The 17,645-nt window shown below is 45.1% G+C and overlaps 1 protein-coding gene across 1 annotated transcript in view; it reads left to right on the plus strand.

The window, feature by feature from the left end:
- The window catches only part of LOC127009727 (glutaredoxin-3-like), a gene marked incomplete at its 3' end in the record, with an annotated part of 122,794 nt that overhangs the window by 63,193 nt on the left and 41,956 nt on the right, over nucleotides 1-17,645 (plus strand). Inside the window, 1 exon segment of the mRNA XM_050883100.1 lies at nucleotides 8,409-8,536. Coding sequence (XP_050739057.1) covers nucleotides 8,409-8,536 — 128 coding nt within the window.

Consider the following 17,645-nt stretch of genomic DNA (forward strand, 5'->3'; position numbering starts at 1 on the left):
TGGTACAAAACCAACACCCAAATCACCTCCATTTGACACAATAGTTCCCTGATGTCCCCAGAATGAAATATACTGTATTTTGCAACGTGTAACGCGCACTTTTTTTCACTCAGAAAATTCCAAAAAGTTACTTCTGCGTGGTATATGCAGAAGGTACAAATTTTGATTGATTTAAATAATGAATAGTGTGATGCAATAGAAAAGGAAAGTGTGAATAAGCAGAAGAGAGGAGGAGGATATGACCGTACAGGTCACAAGAAGAAGAAGACACCACACGTGGGAGCCGAGGCACGTTGTGAACACAAAACACAACACACAACACCCCCGCAGCTCGCCAGTCACCAGTGTGCCGGGTACCTTGGCAGTGATGGTTAAAGTGGCTATTACACGGGAACAGTATTGATGAAGCAGGGTGCTGCCTGACATGAATTCGGCAATCGTGGGGCAGACTTGGGCAGATTAGTCTGGAGGTATTTCTGCTGTGCAGCGGCCCAGTCAGTTGACGGTTCCTGTGATACATGTTCGAAAGAATGGATATCAGTGGATGACTAAAGTTTTTTTTTTTTTATTTTTTTATTTTTTTACATATGGCCTATAGCGCTGGTAGGCTATACTTTAGGGGCCTGATGGTCGACCCGAGCCCGTCATGGTGCAGGCAATTGTTTATAGTGGCACCTTTATTCTTGGCTCATGCTGCCCCCACAGAGCTCATTCTTGATTTCACTTGAACAGCTTCTTCTAGAGTCCAGGGGTGGGTTTCATCAAAGTTCCCAAGTCCTTGGAAGTGTGCTCAAGGAGTCCCAAGCGTGCGAGAAACCTTGGGCATGTTTCACGAAAGCTCCCAAGCCTTGGAACTCTGCCTATCTCGCTCGCCGCCTTGGGAGGCCGTGCGGGGTCTCCCAAGCGCTCCCAAGGAAGGTTCCAAGCGTCAGACTGTAAACATGGCAGCCCGTGAACAACCCCGCCAGCACCGACCAAGGAATTTTCGCCCAAGAAGGGACATCTTTAACCCTCTCGCGCACAGTAAGATACTAGAACATGCGCAAATAAAAATAGAGGAAAAATATATATAAACAATAGACACTCGTTTCAAGGCTCCGTATAGAGTATTGTAGACAATAAATCCTAAGTACCAACTCTTCCCCACTTGCTATCTCGAAATTTTGTGGGCCAACTTTTTTAGCCGAATATATGTTTCGAAGCGGAATTTAGTGAGGATTCTTATGGTATCCTCAAAATCTTCGTACGCCTATTAGTTCCTGAGTTACACCAAGAAAACTGTATTTTTTCCTCTCCCGTCAGAGTAGGCTAACAACTAAAAATCGCTCTACGTTCCTCATTTACGTTCCTTAGAAAGGTTGCCATATGTTACCTCTAAGAAACTTATCCCAACAAATGACACTCCAAATTTTACGCACTTTCACCGAAAATTTAATTTTTAATCATTTTTTTTACTTTTATGACTCGTTTCGCGTCATCGTGCGCCAGGACCTTTTACTTTGATGACGCGAAACGCGTCATCGTGCGCGAGAGGGTTAACGAGTACAATGACACCGAGTTCAAGAAGAGGTACAGGGTGGATCGTGCTGGCCTGTTGTTCGTCACTGACTTGGTGCGACACGTGATTGGCAACAGGACTGAGAGGAGCCGTGCGGTCACAGCGGAGCTGAAAGTGGCGTTGACTCTGCGATACCCCGCCACCGAGAAAATGCAGCAGTGCAGCGCAGATGACTTTGGAGTTTCCCGGGCCACAGTCAGCAGAATCATCACCCAGACCGTGGATGCTCTCGTGACACAAGAGAATATGAGGCGGTTCATGGGGTTCCTTTAAACCGGGGAGCAGCAGAGAATGAAGGCGGAGTTTGCCGAAATTGCTGGTTTTCCGGTGTGGTGTGCTGTTGATGGCACCCACGTAAGAATAGTGGCCCCACATGAGCACGAAGAAGTGTGCGTCAACCGCAAGAACTACCACAGCATCAATGTGCAAGTGTTATTTGATGCACAGTAAAAGCTGCGGGCCATGGTGGCGAGGTGGCCAGGGTCTACTCACGACTCACTAAATGTTTGTTTACACCGTGGTGCCGTTGAAGATGCAGACGGAAAAAAAATACTTGCACATATTCCTTACAATGAAGATACTATCGCTGTATTTCAACTAAATATCAATTGTTTATATTTATAATTCCATAATTATATATAAGAAGTGTAATTTAGGTTAATTGAAGACATATTAGACGTCAAAGCGACGCGGAAGATTGGCAACGCTGGTTACTCCCAAGACCGCCCCCAATCCTACTTGGAAGTGCTTGTGGCGCGGTGATGAAACACGCCCAAGAAATTCTCCCAACTGTGCGTGACGTCACCACGCTTGGGAGAGCACTATGATGAAACCCACCCCAGGCTGATAGCCGGTCTTCAGGACAGCATGTGGGTAGCCTTAGGCCACTCAGCGGTGACTGAAAAATCCCAGGTGGTAGCGGTGGATTCAAATCCGTATCATCCACAACGCAGCGAATGCGGGGCTGGCACACTAACCACTCATCCACCGCTTTTTTGTTTCTCATTGTAAAAATAACCATATTAAAACATAATATGATTGAAAAAATTAATCAAAATCTATTTCTACTTGAAAGTAGGTATACGGTCCTTGAGAGTCAAGACCAAGATTGCCCATCGAACGTAGCATTCCCGTGGGATTAGTTCCCTCAGTAGCTCCGCGAAAGTTACCGCATGCACACTGTGCAGTGAGTGAATCTACCAACCAACCCTTTTGTTTACCATTTCAAAGTCACAGTTGCTTGGGGTAAGAGCATTGTAATTCTTCAACCAATAGTGGAACACTTTGAACACAGAGAAGAGCACAAAGCAACATACAGTATCATATTCATAATTGTAAGTAAGGTGGCTGAATGTAATACTGCATACACATTAAGATCAGGGAAAATGTGGAGTTTTTAAAAAATTTTTGTAAATATATCTTGCCAAATTATAGGTGCGTCTTATATGCTGGTGCGTCTTGTATAACAGGAAATATGGTATCTTATTATTTAGCACATTTAACACAAATCAGATTTGAGACATAACAAAAAACACACCTGTGGCAGTGAAGTAATCAGGCAAGCAAAAGAAATGAGAAACAAGCATTGAAAATTTAATGGGAATATACAGTAAACCCTCGATTAAATGGACTAATTCGGGGTAACTTAGTCCGTTGATGCCGAAAGTCTATTACTATACAGTACCCTCCTGAGTTTCACGCTTGCTTCGTTCCGCAGGTGTAGCGCTAAACTCGGGGTATTGAAAACCCTGAAAAAGCACTTATTGGTTCTGGCCTGTGAAGAAGCTGACTTTTTTTTCCCACTTTACTCCCTTGTTATCTCAAAATATGTACTGTGTAAAAAGGAAGAAAATGTGAAAAGAGAATGTATCATTTTGAAGCTGCAGCTGAAGGCAGCTGGCTGCCTTAAGGTTGGCTGACAGTTCTGATAACATGCTTGTGATTGGCTGAATGTGATGACGTCATTGCTGGCGCCCATCCGATCAGCGCCATCTGACTATGACAAAACAAATCTGAAGTCTAAGTTGAAAGTGAAATCATTAGTTTGTAGCTTTTACCATGGGCCATTATCACGCACCTCTGTGAATCTCACCCCAGCACATGTGAACATGGTCATTGGTCACCCAACCGCTAGTTTCTCGAAAATTTTGCACAGAGACTCAAAGTTGGCAGCATTTCACGGGAAACTCATCGAAATTCTAGTCAAAAACTCAGTCACCAGCATGTCGGTTATTTTCTTGTGAGGTCGGTAAGTTGTGGTCACAAGAAAGAAGAAGAGCATATCAGCTGATCGGTTCAGTAGCTATCCACGTATTTATTCCAGTACCACAATGAGTTCCACGAAGCTAGTTAAGCTTAGAGTAACCAGGCTGACCAGGGCCCGTATCCTCCTCAACTATTAATACTAAACTTGGTACAGGTAACTCTCGATTTACGCGAGTATTGTATCCTTGAAGAGGTCGCGTAAATCAAAAACAATGTAAATCAAACAAGAGGTAAGTTTGTACCTTTATTGCCTACTGTATCAATCTGACTCCTCTCCCTCTCGTGGTTCCTCCTCTGGCTGCCCTTCCCCTCGTGGTAGCACAGCAGCGAGGGTGTTGTTGTTGTTGAGTAGCGTTGCAGCGTGGGTACTGTATTGTTGTTCAAGTGGCGCGCGGGAAGAACTGAGCTCAGCTGTGTGTACACGCGCCTGCAGAGTCAGTTGCATGAGACATTTGTATTACTCCATAAAATATTGCATATAAGTAAAAAAAAAACGTGTAAATTAAACATTTATTTGGATTTTGGACCCCGCGTTATTTAAAAACGCATAAACCAAACTCGCGTAAATCGAGAGTTACCTGTACGTATTAACTTTTGACTTTACTATTAACTTCACTCTCAAAATGTATCCTCACCTACTATTAGCCTAATACCTACTCTTAACTTCACTATTGACTTGAGAGTGCTGACGAGGACTTTTAAACACTTAACCCTTTCACTACGGCCAGGGGAAAACAGCGCCTTGCCCCATATCCAGGCTGGCCGCGCTCGCCAAATTTCAAATGTCACTACTGATTATAAATTTTAGGCCATAAACTCAACATAATCATCATGTATTATATGTAAAAATATGCAGATTTAATTGGTGCCCATAAAGAACCATAAATTAATTGATAATTTTGAGATGTATTCATAAATACAGTAATCCCTCACCATATCGCGGTTCACGTATCGCGGTCTCACTGTAGCATGGATTTTTAAATTGTATTGTATCGCAGATTTTTCGCTATATCGTGGGATTTTGCAGTTTATAGGTATTTTTATATATTTATTATTTCAAATATTTTGCGGTAAAATAAGCATTTTCTAGCCTAAAAAATTTCAACTAAATTTTTTTTTATTTTATATGTTGTTAAAATTACGTTGGTTTAAAAGTATAGAAAGTGTTTAAGAGTACAGGAGGTCCTCAACTTATGATGGAGTTCCGTTTCTAACAACGTGTCGTGACCTGATTTTCGACTTTAGATTTTCCGTCGCAGCCTAGTGTGCCGTTAGGCTTTTCCCTGGTTCACTCCCCCCCCACTTCCTTTCTTTCTTCTCCCTCTCAGTCCCTGTATTTTTCTCCTTCCTTCTCATTTCTTTCTTCTTTTCCTTTCTCCTCCCTCCCAGTTTTTCTCTTTTAATCTCTTTCCCTCCCATTCACACCTTTTCTCTCCCTTTTTCCTCACCTTTGCCTGACCCTCCCTCCCTCTCTTCTTTTCCCGCCCCATTTCCTTCACTCATTTCCCTTGTTTCCTCCTTTCTCACACCCTCTTATATTTAGCCTTATCTCTCACTCTATCACTCTCTTCCTCCCTTTCTCCTTCCCCATTAGATTATATGAACACACACACACACACACACACACACACACACACACATGAGGTGAAAATGAAAAAATATTGAAAATGAGAAACTTGTCAATGATCACCCTAAGGGCATAGAAAACATTACAGGGGGAATTTTAACCGACAGAGTTTATAAGGTGTTTAAATCGACGTTTAAATCACCCCGCTGCATCAGTCAAGGTCACGTGAGGCAGAAGATACCTTTAGAAAAAAATTTGTAAGAAAAACACTGTAGTATTTAGACACGAATAGTTTTCTCTCTGGTGGTGTCGATACTTTCTCCTGTCTTGGCGTGGGACAACACTGTCCCGTAGCTCTCACCATAATTCATCAGTGCGTGTCCTTGTCACACAGAGGATAGGTGGTAGTGTACGCTCTCCCCCACACTGCCTTTTTTTCCTCAGTATGACAAAAACTGCTGATGATGCTGGCTTCATCCAGTTCAAATGCCAAGAAGAAAGGCTGCCATTGTCAAGAGGACTGCCTGCTTGAAGAAGGCACGCCATGCTCAAGCAGAAAATGAAGAGAGACAGACAGGCGTTCGCATGGAGCAAGCGAGGCCTGACTCTCCACCACCCACCGCTGCCTCACTCACCACCACCTCTCACTGCTCCCTGCTGCCACGACTGCTGTTCCCTGATGCTTCAACGTCCAACACCATCATTACCACAGCCTTCTACTTCAGTTTCAAGAGAGAAGAGCCCATCTCACCACACACACACACACACACACACACACACACACACACACACACACACACACACAAAAAAAAAAAAAAAAAAAAAAAAAAACGAATTCAAGACAAGGAAAGACAGAGCTTCTGACAGATCATCACAGCCAAGAAAAAGATTAAAACAGAAAAGGAAAAAGCAAATCCTACCAGCCAGATAGTTTCTAACACCAAGCGATGCAAACAAAAGCTGGCAACAATGAGGCCGGTGGCTCCCTGACACCCTCACCTTTGAGTGAGTAATATGCCATGTTCATGACTCAAGATCTCTTAAATAGCAAGACAACAACATTACAATACCTGGTACTAACAATATTCGCACAGTGTGGCCAGTCATAGATGAGGAACATCAATCATGTACTTACGTAACTTTAATGCCCTGTAACTCAAAGCTAACTTTTTACAATGCATTGTGAATAATTTCCTACATTTATTATTCGACTTTAATGAATAAGATACTGGTGGAAAGAGCATTAAAATGGCTTTTTTCTGTTGTCTCAGAATTTAAAAATTTGCTTTGGAACTTATATATTTTTTGAAAAATATAATTAAACGGGAAAATGGAATATTTTTTTGCTCTAAACTGAAGAGAAATAAAATTCTGCCACAACAGCTTTCTTACCTGAGATGTAAACTACTGTCAGACAATTTTGCAAGAAATTATAAAGGAAAACCTAGTCAGTTTTTCATCAAATGTTTTTATTTTTTTTATTTTGGCGTTTGATTAAAAAAAATGAAATATGGCCAAAGTTGCTCAAACGTTCACTATATATTCACTTATGCAAAACAAATCATCAAAAAATCAAATCTGCAATTTGGGTGATAAGGAAAGAAGATAGGACTTTACTCAGTCGGTCTCCTTAAGTTGACTCTCTAGCAGCCGAGGACGGTTAGTATGAGGCAGGGGGCAGGCTTCTGAGAACGGCTCAGGCAGAGAGAAACATCAGGCCCAGAGGAATGGCCGATGCATGCTGTAAATGCCTTCGCACACCAATTCCAAGATGTGGTGACGGCAAGTGAGGTGAAGAACTCTACTATTGAGCCGTTGCTCGATTATGGTACATACCCTGCCGAAATCCCTGTGTTCAAAGCTGTGGTGTCACAGGATAGGGGCAGAAATGCGATCCGTTACTCCCCAGTCTTTGAGAGCAGTCAGCACGGCATCGGCCCATTGCTTGTCGGTGCCACTGGGATGGATTGGGACTCCCAATAGCTTTGCAATGCCATGCCCTGATGGGAGAGCCTGCACGCATCTCTTTCCCTGCACACTCTGAGCATGTCGAGCAGTCCCCTCCTGATTGGTGCGAGGATTATCACCTTGTGATTGGTCCGCTTCTCATCAGCTGATACATGTAAACATTTCATCAGCTGATACATGAAGATAATATTAATGATGATGATAATAAATGCTCCCTTCTCCAATGCCCCTGCTTGATTAGTCCATCACCATCCTCACCCTTCCTCCACTGTCCCTGTCACTGCACTGCACTAACAGGGAAGACAGTGGAGGAAGGGAGGAGGGGTGGGTGCACTGGCAGGGGAGGACAGTGGAGGAAGGGGAGGAGGGGCACTGGCAGGGACTGGCACAGGAGGACAGGGAGTGAGGGGTGGGTGATGCACTGGCAGGGAGGACAGTGGAGGAAGGGGAGTGAGGGGTGGGTGGTGACTGGCAGGGAGGACAGTGGAGGAAGGGAGTGAGGGGTGGTGCACTGGCAGGGAGGACAGTGGAGGAAGGAGTGAGGGGTGGGTGGGTGCACTGGCAGGAGGACAGTGGAGGAAGGGAGCATTGTTATTATCATCATTAATATTATCATTACATGTATCAGCTGATGAAATGTTTACATGTATCAGGTGATGAGATGATGCAAAGTGGGAGTGTACAGAGCCTTAAGGAGATTGTGGAGGAGCAGTTGGAGGAGAGGATGGCTGAGAAGGTGGTGAAGGTAACCAAAGAAAATGAGGCACTGGTAAGAGCAAACTGAAGACATTCACATTCAAAATCATCGTAACATTGTGGCGGCGGGGTTGCTGCCAGCCACAAGATATGTATTAAATATCAACTCGTGTTAAATCAAAAACGCATTATTTAAACTCGTGTTAATCGAGAGGTGACTGTAATCGTAACTGGAAATAGAAACTGAACTCAAAATATAATTCCATACCTTTAGTGCCAACAAATGTCTTATTTTGAGTGATGTGTGACCTATGAAGCAGCTTTCTGTGTGACTAATTTGTTTTTCTTTTACAGGATTTAGCCGCACTACAGTTGATCTTCTTAATAAGCATGAAGCTGAATATTCCAGTTTTGATATATTGAGTGATGAAGAAGTTCGACAGGGTTTGAAGAGTTATTCAAACTGGCCCACGTATCCACAGGTTTGTCAATTATTATTGTTGCATTGACAATTTAAATTTGTAATGCTTTGGCAAGATGACGTCAAGTTATATGATGAAGTCCAATCATTAGATACTGTAAACTCATGATAAAATGTAGGGATTGTCTCCACCATGCATCACAATGAAGACAGTCATATAGATAGGTAGTCTTTGAGTTTTAATATATGTGACTTATGACTGCTTGCAATTTCAACGAGGTCAGCATTTCAAATATCCTGCCATGGATAGACTGCTTGCTACGACGACGGGCAGTTCTGTTCACTTTTTAGTCACACAACTCCCCACACGAGCCAAATTGGACAATCGATCAGCCGACTGCAACAAAATGTCGAATGACAACAACAGTACTCTGACAATATCCCTTCAGCAGCTCTTATAGGTAACCATTTATCAGAAACATCAATCATAGTTGAATAAAACAGTCGTAGAAGGTAAGAAGGTGCAACAGTGGTGACTCCTTTGATTACAAATATTGCCCTCCCCATGCAACATTTTATCAAGCTGTTTGACTAATGCACAACTTATATGCTCTGTTGTGCAACATTGCACAATGTTTGGTGGCCGTTTCATCAACTGAATGCAGGGGACATTTCAAATATCCCACCGTGGATAGACCAGTGCTTTATTTACAGTTTGCCCGTTTTGCTACCCCTCACCTACACTGTTGAATATCTGGGGCATGGGTGAATGACATTTATAGTAATGAATAAAACTTTCCTGAAAGAAATACAACCATACCGCTAGCACTAGAAGATGCCAGTTGGCTAGTGTGTGAGCTGAGCAAAGGTGGAGTGAGTTATCTCCACTGTTTGCAAGTTTCAGCTGTTTGATGTTATTGTATATAGTACCCTCTTGAGTTTCACGCTCGCTTCGTTCCGAAGGTATAGCAGTAAACTCAAGGATCGCGAAACTCGAGGTATTGAAAACACTGAAAAATTGCCTATCTGTTCCGACCCGTGGAGATTTATTTATTTTTTATTTATTTATTTTTTTATTACATGTGGGCTATGGCGCCGGTAGATTATCCATCTGGGCCTGATGGTCAGCCCCAAGCCCGTCATGGCGCAGGCAACTGTTTATAGTGGCACGATTATAATTGGCTCATGGTGCCCCCCGGAGCTCACTTTTTTTCCTCCTTTACTCCCTTGTTATCTCAAAATACGTACCTTGGAAAAAGGAAGAGACAGGAAGAGAGAACGGGTCGTTTTAAAGCCACAGATGAAGCCTTACGATTGGCTGAGGTTTGAAAACATGCTTGTGATTCGCTAGGAGTCTGATGACATCATCGCCGGTGCTCACCCGGTCAGCGCCCTCGCTGCCTTGGGGCAGTGTCACACTGGCCGTTTTCCTCTAACCGTTGTGGCTACTGGCAACACCTGTGCACCCATCCAGGTGCGAGTTGTCGGTTGTCCGTAACCTGGTGTCACACTGGGCCTTTTTCTTCCCATCGCATTGGTGGCAGCTTGGGCAACTGGCAAATCCAACTTTTCCGGGTGTGCGTCACACACGGCCAAGGTCGGTTGCCCGTATCCACATCCACAACGTAAACAAAGCATTTGCCCTGTATTGACATGGCGTCATCTGCTACAGTAAGGGCTGTCATGGCTTGTGCTGCCATTACCCAAGTTATGGACTTGTTGCATCAGTTAAATGGAAGGAAGAAGCTGTTGTGGGTGTGGCGTGTCTGTGGTTCCTCCGTACCAGTTCTCATTGTCACCATTGCACATGAGCGGCCAACCCACCCATCTAGTAGACCGACCACATAAACACGTGGATCGAGTAACAACAAAGACACACACACACACACACATACACACAGATGAAATTCAACGTGAGGAAATGTCATGTTATGGAAATGGGAAAAAGTGTAGAAAGACCAAAATGGACATATAAAATGGGAGATGGGGAAATATTAAAGAAAGTAAATGAAGAGAGAGACTTGGGAGTAATAATGCAACATTATATGCAACCAGAAAGTCATATAAATCGGATCTTTGGTGATACATATAACATGGTGAGAAATATAGGTATAGCATTCCACTACATGGACAAAGAAATGATGAAAAAATTAATAACTACTATGATCAGACCTAAACTAGAATATGCAGAAACAGTGTGGTCTCCACATATGAAGAAACACATAATAAAACTAGAAAGAATACAGAGGATGGCAACAAAAATGGTTCCAGAACTGGAGGGACTGACATATGAAGAGAGACTAAAGGATATGGACTTGCCAACACTAGAACAAAGAAGAGAAAGAGGAGACCTAATACAAATATAAAGGCTATTGAGTAAAATGGAAGAAGTAGATAACGAGAAATTGCTACTAAGAGAGGAACCTTCCAGCAGGAATACTAGAGGACATAGTAAAAAGTTGAGGAAGGGAAGATGCTCAAGAGACACAAAGAAATATAGCTTCCCACAAAGAAATATAGAGGTTTGGAACAGACTAAGTGAAGAAATAGTATCGGCGAAGAGTGTGCAGAGCTTCAAGGAAAAGTTGGATAATTATAGATACGGAGACGGGACCACACGAGCATAAGCCCAGGCCCTGTAAAACTACAACTAGGTAAATACAACTAGGTAAATACACACGCATGCACACACCAGACTCATCATGAACCATGGCAGATGTTTCTCACAAACAAATATGGCTTCGCCATTTCCTAGAGTGTGTTAGAACTTATTTGGTGAGTGGTTCCTACAAACCAAACATACCCAATGGCAAGAAGAGAGCAGTGTTAAAGACGACTGCTCTCTTCTTGCCAAGAGCTAGGTTTGGTTCATGTGAGCCACTCACCAAATATGTTCTAACACACTCAAGAAATGGTGAATTCGTTTCTGTTTGTCAGAAACATCTGCAATGGTTCCTAATGAGTCTGGTGTGTGCATGTGTGTGTGTGTGTGTGTGTTTAATGTTATTCGATCCATGTGTTTATGTGGTTGAGTCAAGATGGGTGGGTTGGCTGCGCACGTGCAGTGGTGACAATGAGAACTGGCATGGAGGAACCACAGGCACGCCACACCCACAGCTGTTTCTTCCTTCCGTTTAACTGCAGCAACAAGTCCATAACTTGGGTAATGGCAGCACAAGTCACAACAGCTCTTACTTTAGCAGACGACGCCATGTTGAAACAGGGCAAGTGTTTTGTTTACGTTGTGGATGTGGATATGGGCAAGTGACCTTGGCTGTGTGTGATGCACACCTGGAAGAGTTGGAGTTGCTGGTTGCCCTAGCTGGCGCCAACGCGGTGGGAAGAAAAAAGCCCTGTGTGACACCAGCTTACGAATAAACGTGAACTCGCTCCCGGTTGGGCGTACAGGCGTTGCCCGTAGCCCCAACGGTTGGACGAAAATGGCCATTGTGACACCGCCTTAAAGCAGTGAAGCCGCTGATAGGGTTTGCGTCGGCAATGACGTCATCGGACTCCCAGCGAATCACAAGCGTGTGTTCAGAACTGTCAGCCAATCATAAGGCAGCCGCCTTCAACTGTGGCTTCAAAACGACCCATTCTCTCTCTCTCTCTCTCTCTCTCTCTCTCTCTCTCTCTCTCTCTCTCTCTCTCTCTCTCTCTCTCTCTCTCTCTCTCTCTCTCTCTCTCTCTCTCTCTCTCTCTCTCTCTCTCTCTCTCTCTCTCTCTCTCTCCCTCCTCTCTCTCTCTCTCTCCTCTCTCTCTCTCTCTCTCTCTCTCTCTCTCCTCTCTTCTCTCTCTTCTCTCTCTCTCTCTCTCTCCTCTCCTCTCTCTCACCTCTCTCTCTCTCTCTCTCTCTCTCTCTCTCTCTCTCTCTCTCTCTCTCTCTCTCTCTCTCCATAGCCACAATGTTTGGAGGAAAACGTCCAGTGTGATACTACCTTTAAAGGTAGCGTGCATGACGCCGATGGTAAGTAGACGTGACTCGTACATGTCAAAGCAGCGCGAAACTCGGGGTGATAATACGCGAAAGTCGGGATGGTAAGAATTTAGGGCTAACCATGAAACTCGTGGATCGCGAAACTCGGATAGCGCTAAACTCGAGAGGGTACTGTAATTCATTTTTTAAGAACATCACTGATGAGAATTCTATAACCAGGACAAGGTTGAATAAATCATACATAAATGCATAAATAACAAATAACCTTTGTATACTGCACAGTTCTATAGTAGCTCCACCTCAGTTCTCACCCGACCACCATGCTGTGGGCAGGCTTTTCTAGCGATTTCAATTCTGGCAGTGGGATAGAAACAGTCACATGTTTCTTAAATAACAATCATGTGAAGAATTAAATGGGTATCACAGGACAGACTAAGAGTTAGAATACTGGATACAGATATAACTGACTTGCCCTAGAATGTACAGGTAACCCTCGATTTACACAAGTTTGGTTTACGCGTTTTTTAAATAACGCGGGGTCCAAAATTCAAATAAATGTTTAATTTACACGTTTTTTTTTTCACTTATACGTGATATTTTATGGAGTGGCCACCAGATGTCTCAAGCAACTGGACTCACACGGCGCCGCGGCCACACAGCTGAGCTCAGTTCTTCCCACGTGCTACTTGAACAATAATACAGTACCCACGCTACCACGCTACTCAACAATAGGGGTGGGCAGATACCGGTACTAATGGTACCAGCTATACGGTACGGTACTGGTACCAGACTGCTTGGTACCGGTACCAATACTAGCCAGTCGCTCATGGTGTCCCTCATTTCTTCCTTGCATGAGTGAGGCTGAGACTGAGTGCCTGAGTGGATATCTCGGTGATATGGATATTCTCTCTCTCTCTCTCTCTCTCTCTCTCTCTCTCTCTCTCTCTCTCTCTCTCTCTCTCCACTGAATGAAGTGAATATTTATTTTTCAATAGAAACCTACTTTTTGTTTGATTTACATTGTTTTTGATTTACGTGACCTCTTCAAGGACACAATACTTGCGTAAATCGAGAGTTACCTGTAATGGGAAAACCCAACTCCACTATGGTTACTTAACATATATTAATTTCATCAAAATCAAGCGACAAGGCTTATCAGTGCACATATAATACTGAGCCATTGGCACCTCACTCCTTCACACAGGGCATGTGCACACAGGGCTACCACCCATTCTACACAGGGAGAGAGGTGTCTCAAAATTCTTCGTCCATGTATCTCAAAATGCATGGTGCTTGTAGCGTTTGAGAACTTTTCTTGAGAGTGTACAAAGAAGAAAAAGTTCAATAGGCATTGGCGAGGGCGAGACGGCCGCTTCCGCAGGTATTAACGGATCGAGGAAGTAGGTAAGTGGAAAGTTGGCGGGACTGGGCGGAGACGGAGGTGGAGGCCCAGCCAAGTAATTTTGGCAAGTGAATAATTATCACCTCGGCGGGTTCGACCGTCTCGACCCTGAATCCTAGTACCGTATTTGACGGCTTATAAGACTCATCCCCAACTTGGGCTGTTATTTGAACAAATAAATAAAATAAAATAAACGGGTTTAAACTGAGTTTCTGGTGAAGATTTTTTGCCTAACATTTGTTGCCCTCACCACTAACAGGTCATTTTTAAAGTTTCATATGTATTTTGATCCTTACTAAATCCCAACATTTTACATTTAAAATGTTTGATACTTACTGGGACCTGCCAGAACTGGTCCTTCTTAGAGACTTGAGGCTACTGCTTTGAGGAGCAAACAAACATGGTGGAGACTGCAACAGTGGCAGAGGGGTAACGGGTATAAAGTTTGTATGGGTGTACCACCAGTAACAGCCACAAACGGACCTTCCAAGGGCCCAGCAAACACTCAAATTAATTAATAATATACTGGATGTATGTGGTTATACATATGAATATTAACACAAAGGGAAGAGACGAGAATTCACTAATACTTGATGGCGGGGTGGAAGACGAGCAGTGTGGCGTTCTTACCTTTCAAGGGCCCAGTAAACACTGATGCCACAGGCTGAGCGCAGTGCTGCCAAACTATTGTACTCATCGCATTGCATTTTTTTGTAGTTTCCGACCAATAACCACAGCAAAAAACAAAGAAACATCAATGAACAACGGTCTTAACGCTAACTCTTTTAATATTCCATCGTTTTTGTGTAGGTCATGAGAGTATGAGACTTAAGAATGGTAAATACGATGTCCAGTACGATAATTCGGCACCGCTGGCTGAGCGGGAAGGAGCCGTCCGCTAGTTTGTTTACATACAAGCATGGTTAACCATCATCACTTAGGGCTGGGCAGGAGCCGTCATTTTCGGATCTGGCGGTTCCAGTTCTGAAGGCTCTCGGAACCGTGGGAACCGGTTCCCACACTCTCAAATCCAATGCTCCCTACATGCACCCTCACGTCCGCTGGAGCCTTGCGTGCGGAAGCTGCGGGAACCGCCCGAACGGTTCTGTGGCCTTGGAACCGGGTTCAGTTTCTCTGTACTCCTTGCCTGCCTCCCCCTGCGCCATTGAGCGGTCCCGCGCCGCCTCCAGCTCCCACCACGGTAGCCCTATTTTTCACCACTCGGGGAGCTGTCTTTTCCAGTCTTCCTTTATTCTTGACTTATGCTCCCCATTTTCCCATTCAAGTGTTGACATTTTTTCTTAATATATAGGAACAAATGCAAACCACTAAGTGATCTTTGTTTTTAATGACTAAATTGTAAAAGGACTTGGAAAAAATAGGTAAATATTTCCATTAACAGGCAGGCATCAACAGAAAAAATAATATATATATATATATATATATATATATATATATATATATATATATATATATATATATATATATATATATATATATATATATATATATATATATATATATATATATATATATATATATACATACAAACAGTAGAGCCCTATTTAGCGTGAGAATTAGGTGGATGAACGCGGTCGCGCTAACTGAATTCGCGCTAATTGAATAAAGTAACCAATATGAAAAAAAATATTTGGTGCACACGTGGGTCTGACTTTTGAGTTTGATAATTACTCAAAATAATCACTCACATTAAAAAAAAAAATCTACAATTGGCTGAGCTCTGAAAACACGCTTATGATTCGCTGGGAGTCCAATGACGTCATCGCCGGCGGTCATCCGGTCAGCGGCCTCGCTGCCTTAAGGCAGTACCACACTTGGACAACCGGCAAATCCAAATTTTCCGGGTGTGCGTCACACAAGGCCAAGGTCAGTTGCCCGTATCCACATCCACAACGTAAGCAAAGCACTTGCCCTGTATCAACATGGCGTCGTCTGCTAACATAAGGGCTCTCGCAGCTTGTGCCGCGCATCATGGCAACTTGTGCCGCGCATCATGGCGGCTTATGGCGCGCATCATGGCGGCTTATGGCGCGCATCATGGCGGCTTGTGCCGTGCATCATGGCGGCTTGTGCCATGCATCATGGTGGCTTGTGCCGTGCATCATGGCGGCTTGTGCCGCGCATCATGGTGGCTTGTGCCATGCATCATGGTGGCTTGTGCCGCGCATCATGGTGGCTTGTGCCATGCATCATGGTGGCTTGTGCCATGCATCATGGCGGCTTGTGCCGCGCATCATGGTGGCTTGTGCCATGCATCATGGTGGCTTGTGCCATGCATCATGGTGGCTTGTGCCGCGCATCATGGTGGCTTGTGCCATGCATCATGGTGGCTTGTGCCATGCATCATGGTGGCTTGTGCCATGCATCATGGCGGCTTGTGCCGCGCATCATGGTGGCTTGTGCCATGCATCATGGTGGCTTGTGCCATGCATCATGGTGGCTTGTGCCATGCATCATGGTGGCTTGTGCCATGCATCATGGTGGCTTGTGCCGTGCATCATGGTGGCTTGTGCCATGCATCATGGCGGCTTGTGCCATGCATCATGGTGGCTTGTGCCCCGCATCATGGTGGCTTGTGCCATGCATCATGGTGGCTTGTGCCATGCATCATGGTGGCTTGTGCCGTGCATCATGGTGGCTTGTGCCGTGCATCATGGTGGCTTGTGCCGTGCATCATGGTGGCTTGTGCCGCGCATCATGGTGGCTTGTGCCGTGCATCATGGTGGCTTGTGCCATGCATCATGGTGGCTTGTGCCATGCATCATGGTGGCTTGTGCCGTGCATCATGGTGGCTTGTGCCGCACATCATGGTGGCTTGTGCCGCACATCATGGTGGCTTGTGCCGCACATCATGGTGGCTTGTGCCATGCATCATGGTGGCTTGTGCCATGCATCATGGTGGCTTGTGCCATGCATCATGGTGGCTTGTGCCGCACATCATGGTGGCTTGTGCCATGCATCATGGCGGCTTGTGCCGTGCATCAAGGTGGCTTGTGCCGCACATCATGGTGGCTTGTGCCATGCATCATGGTGGCTTGTGCCGCACATCATGGTGGCTTGTGCCATGCATCATGGTGGCTTGTGCCATGCATCATGGTGGCTTGTGCCGCGCATCATGGTGGCTTGTGCCGTGCATCATGGCGGCTTGTGCCGTGCATCATGGCGGCTTGTGCCGTGCATCATGGTGGCTTGTGCCATGCATCATGGTGGCTTGTGCCATGCATCATGGTGGCTTGTGCCGTGCATCATGGTGGCTTGTGCCATGCATCATGGTGGCTTGTGCCATGCATCATGGTGGCTTGTGCCATGCATCATGGTGGCTTGTGCCATGCATCATGGTGGCTTGTGCCATGCATTATGGTGGCTTGTGCCATGCATCATGGTGGCTTGTGCCGTGCATCATGGTGGCTTGTGCCATGCATCATGGTGGCTTGTGCCATGCATCATGGTGGCTTGTGCCATGCATCATGGTGGCTTGTGCCGTGCATCATGGTGGCTTGTGCCGTGCATCATGGCGGCTTGTGCCGTGCATCATGGCGGCTTGTGCCGTGCATCATGGTGGCTTGTGCCGTGCATCATGGCGGCTTGTGCCGTGCATCATGGCGGCTTGTGCCGTGCATCATGGTGGCTTGTGCCGTGCATCATGGCGGCTTGTGCCGTGCATCATGGCGGCTTGTGCCGTGCATCATGGCGGCTTGTGCCGTGCATCATGGTGGCTTGTGCCATGCATCATGGTGGCTTGTGCCATGCATCATGGTGGCTTGTGCCGTGCATCATGGCGGCTTGTGCCGTGCATCATGGTGGCTTGTG

The sequence above is a fragment of the Eriocheir sinensis genome, chromosome 41 (genome assembly GCF_024679095.1).
Source record: "Eriocheir sinensis breed Jianghai 21 chromosome 41, ASM2467909v1, whole genome shotgun sequence".
Taxonomy (NCBI): Eukaryota; Metazoa; Arthropoda; class Malacostraca; order Decapoda; family Varunidae; genus Eriocheir; species Eriocheir sinensis.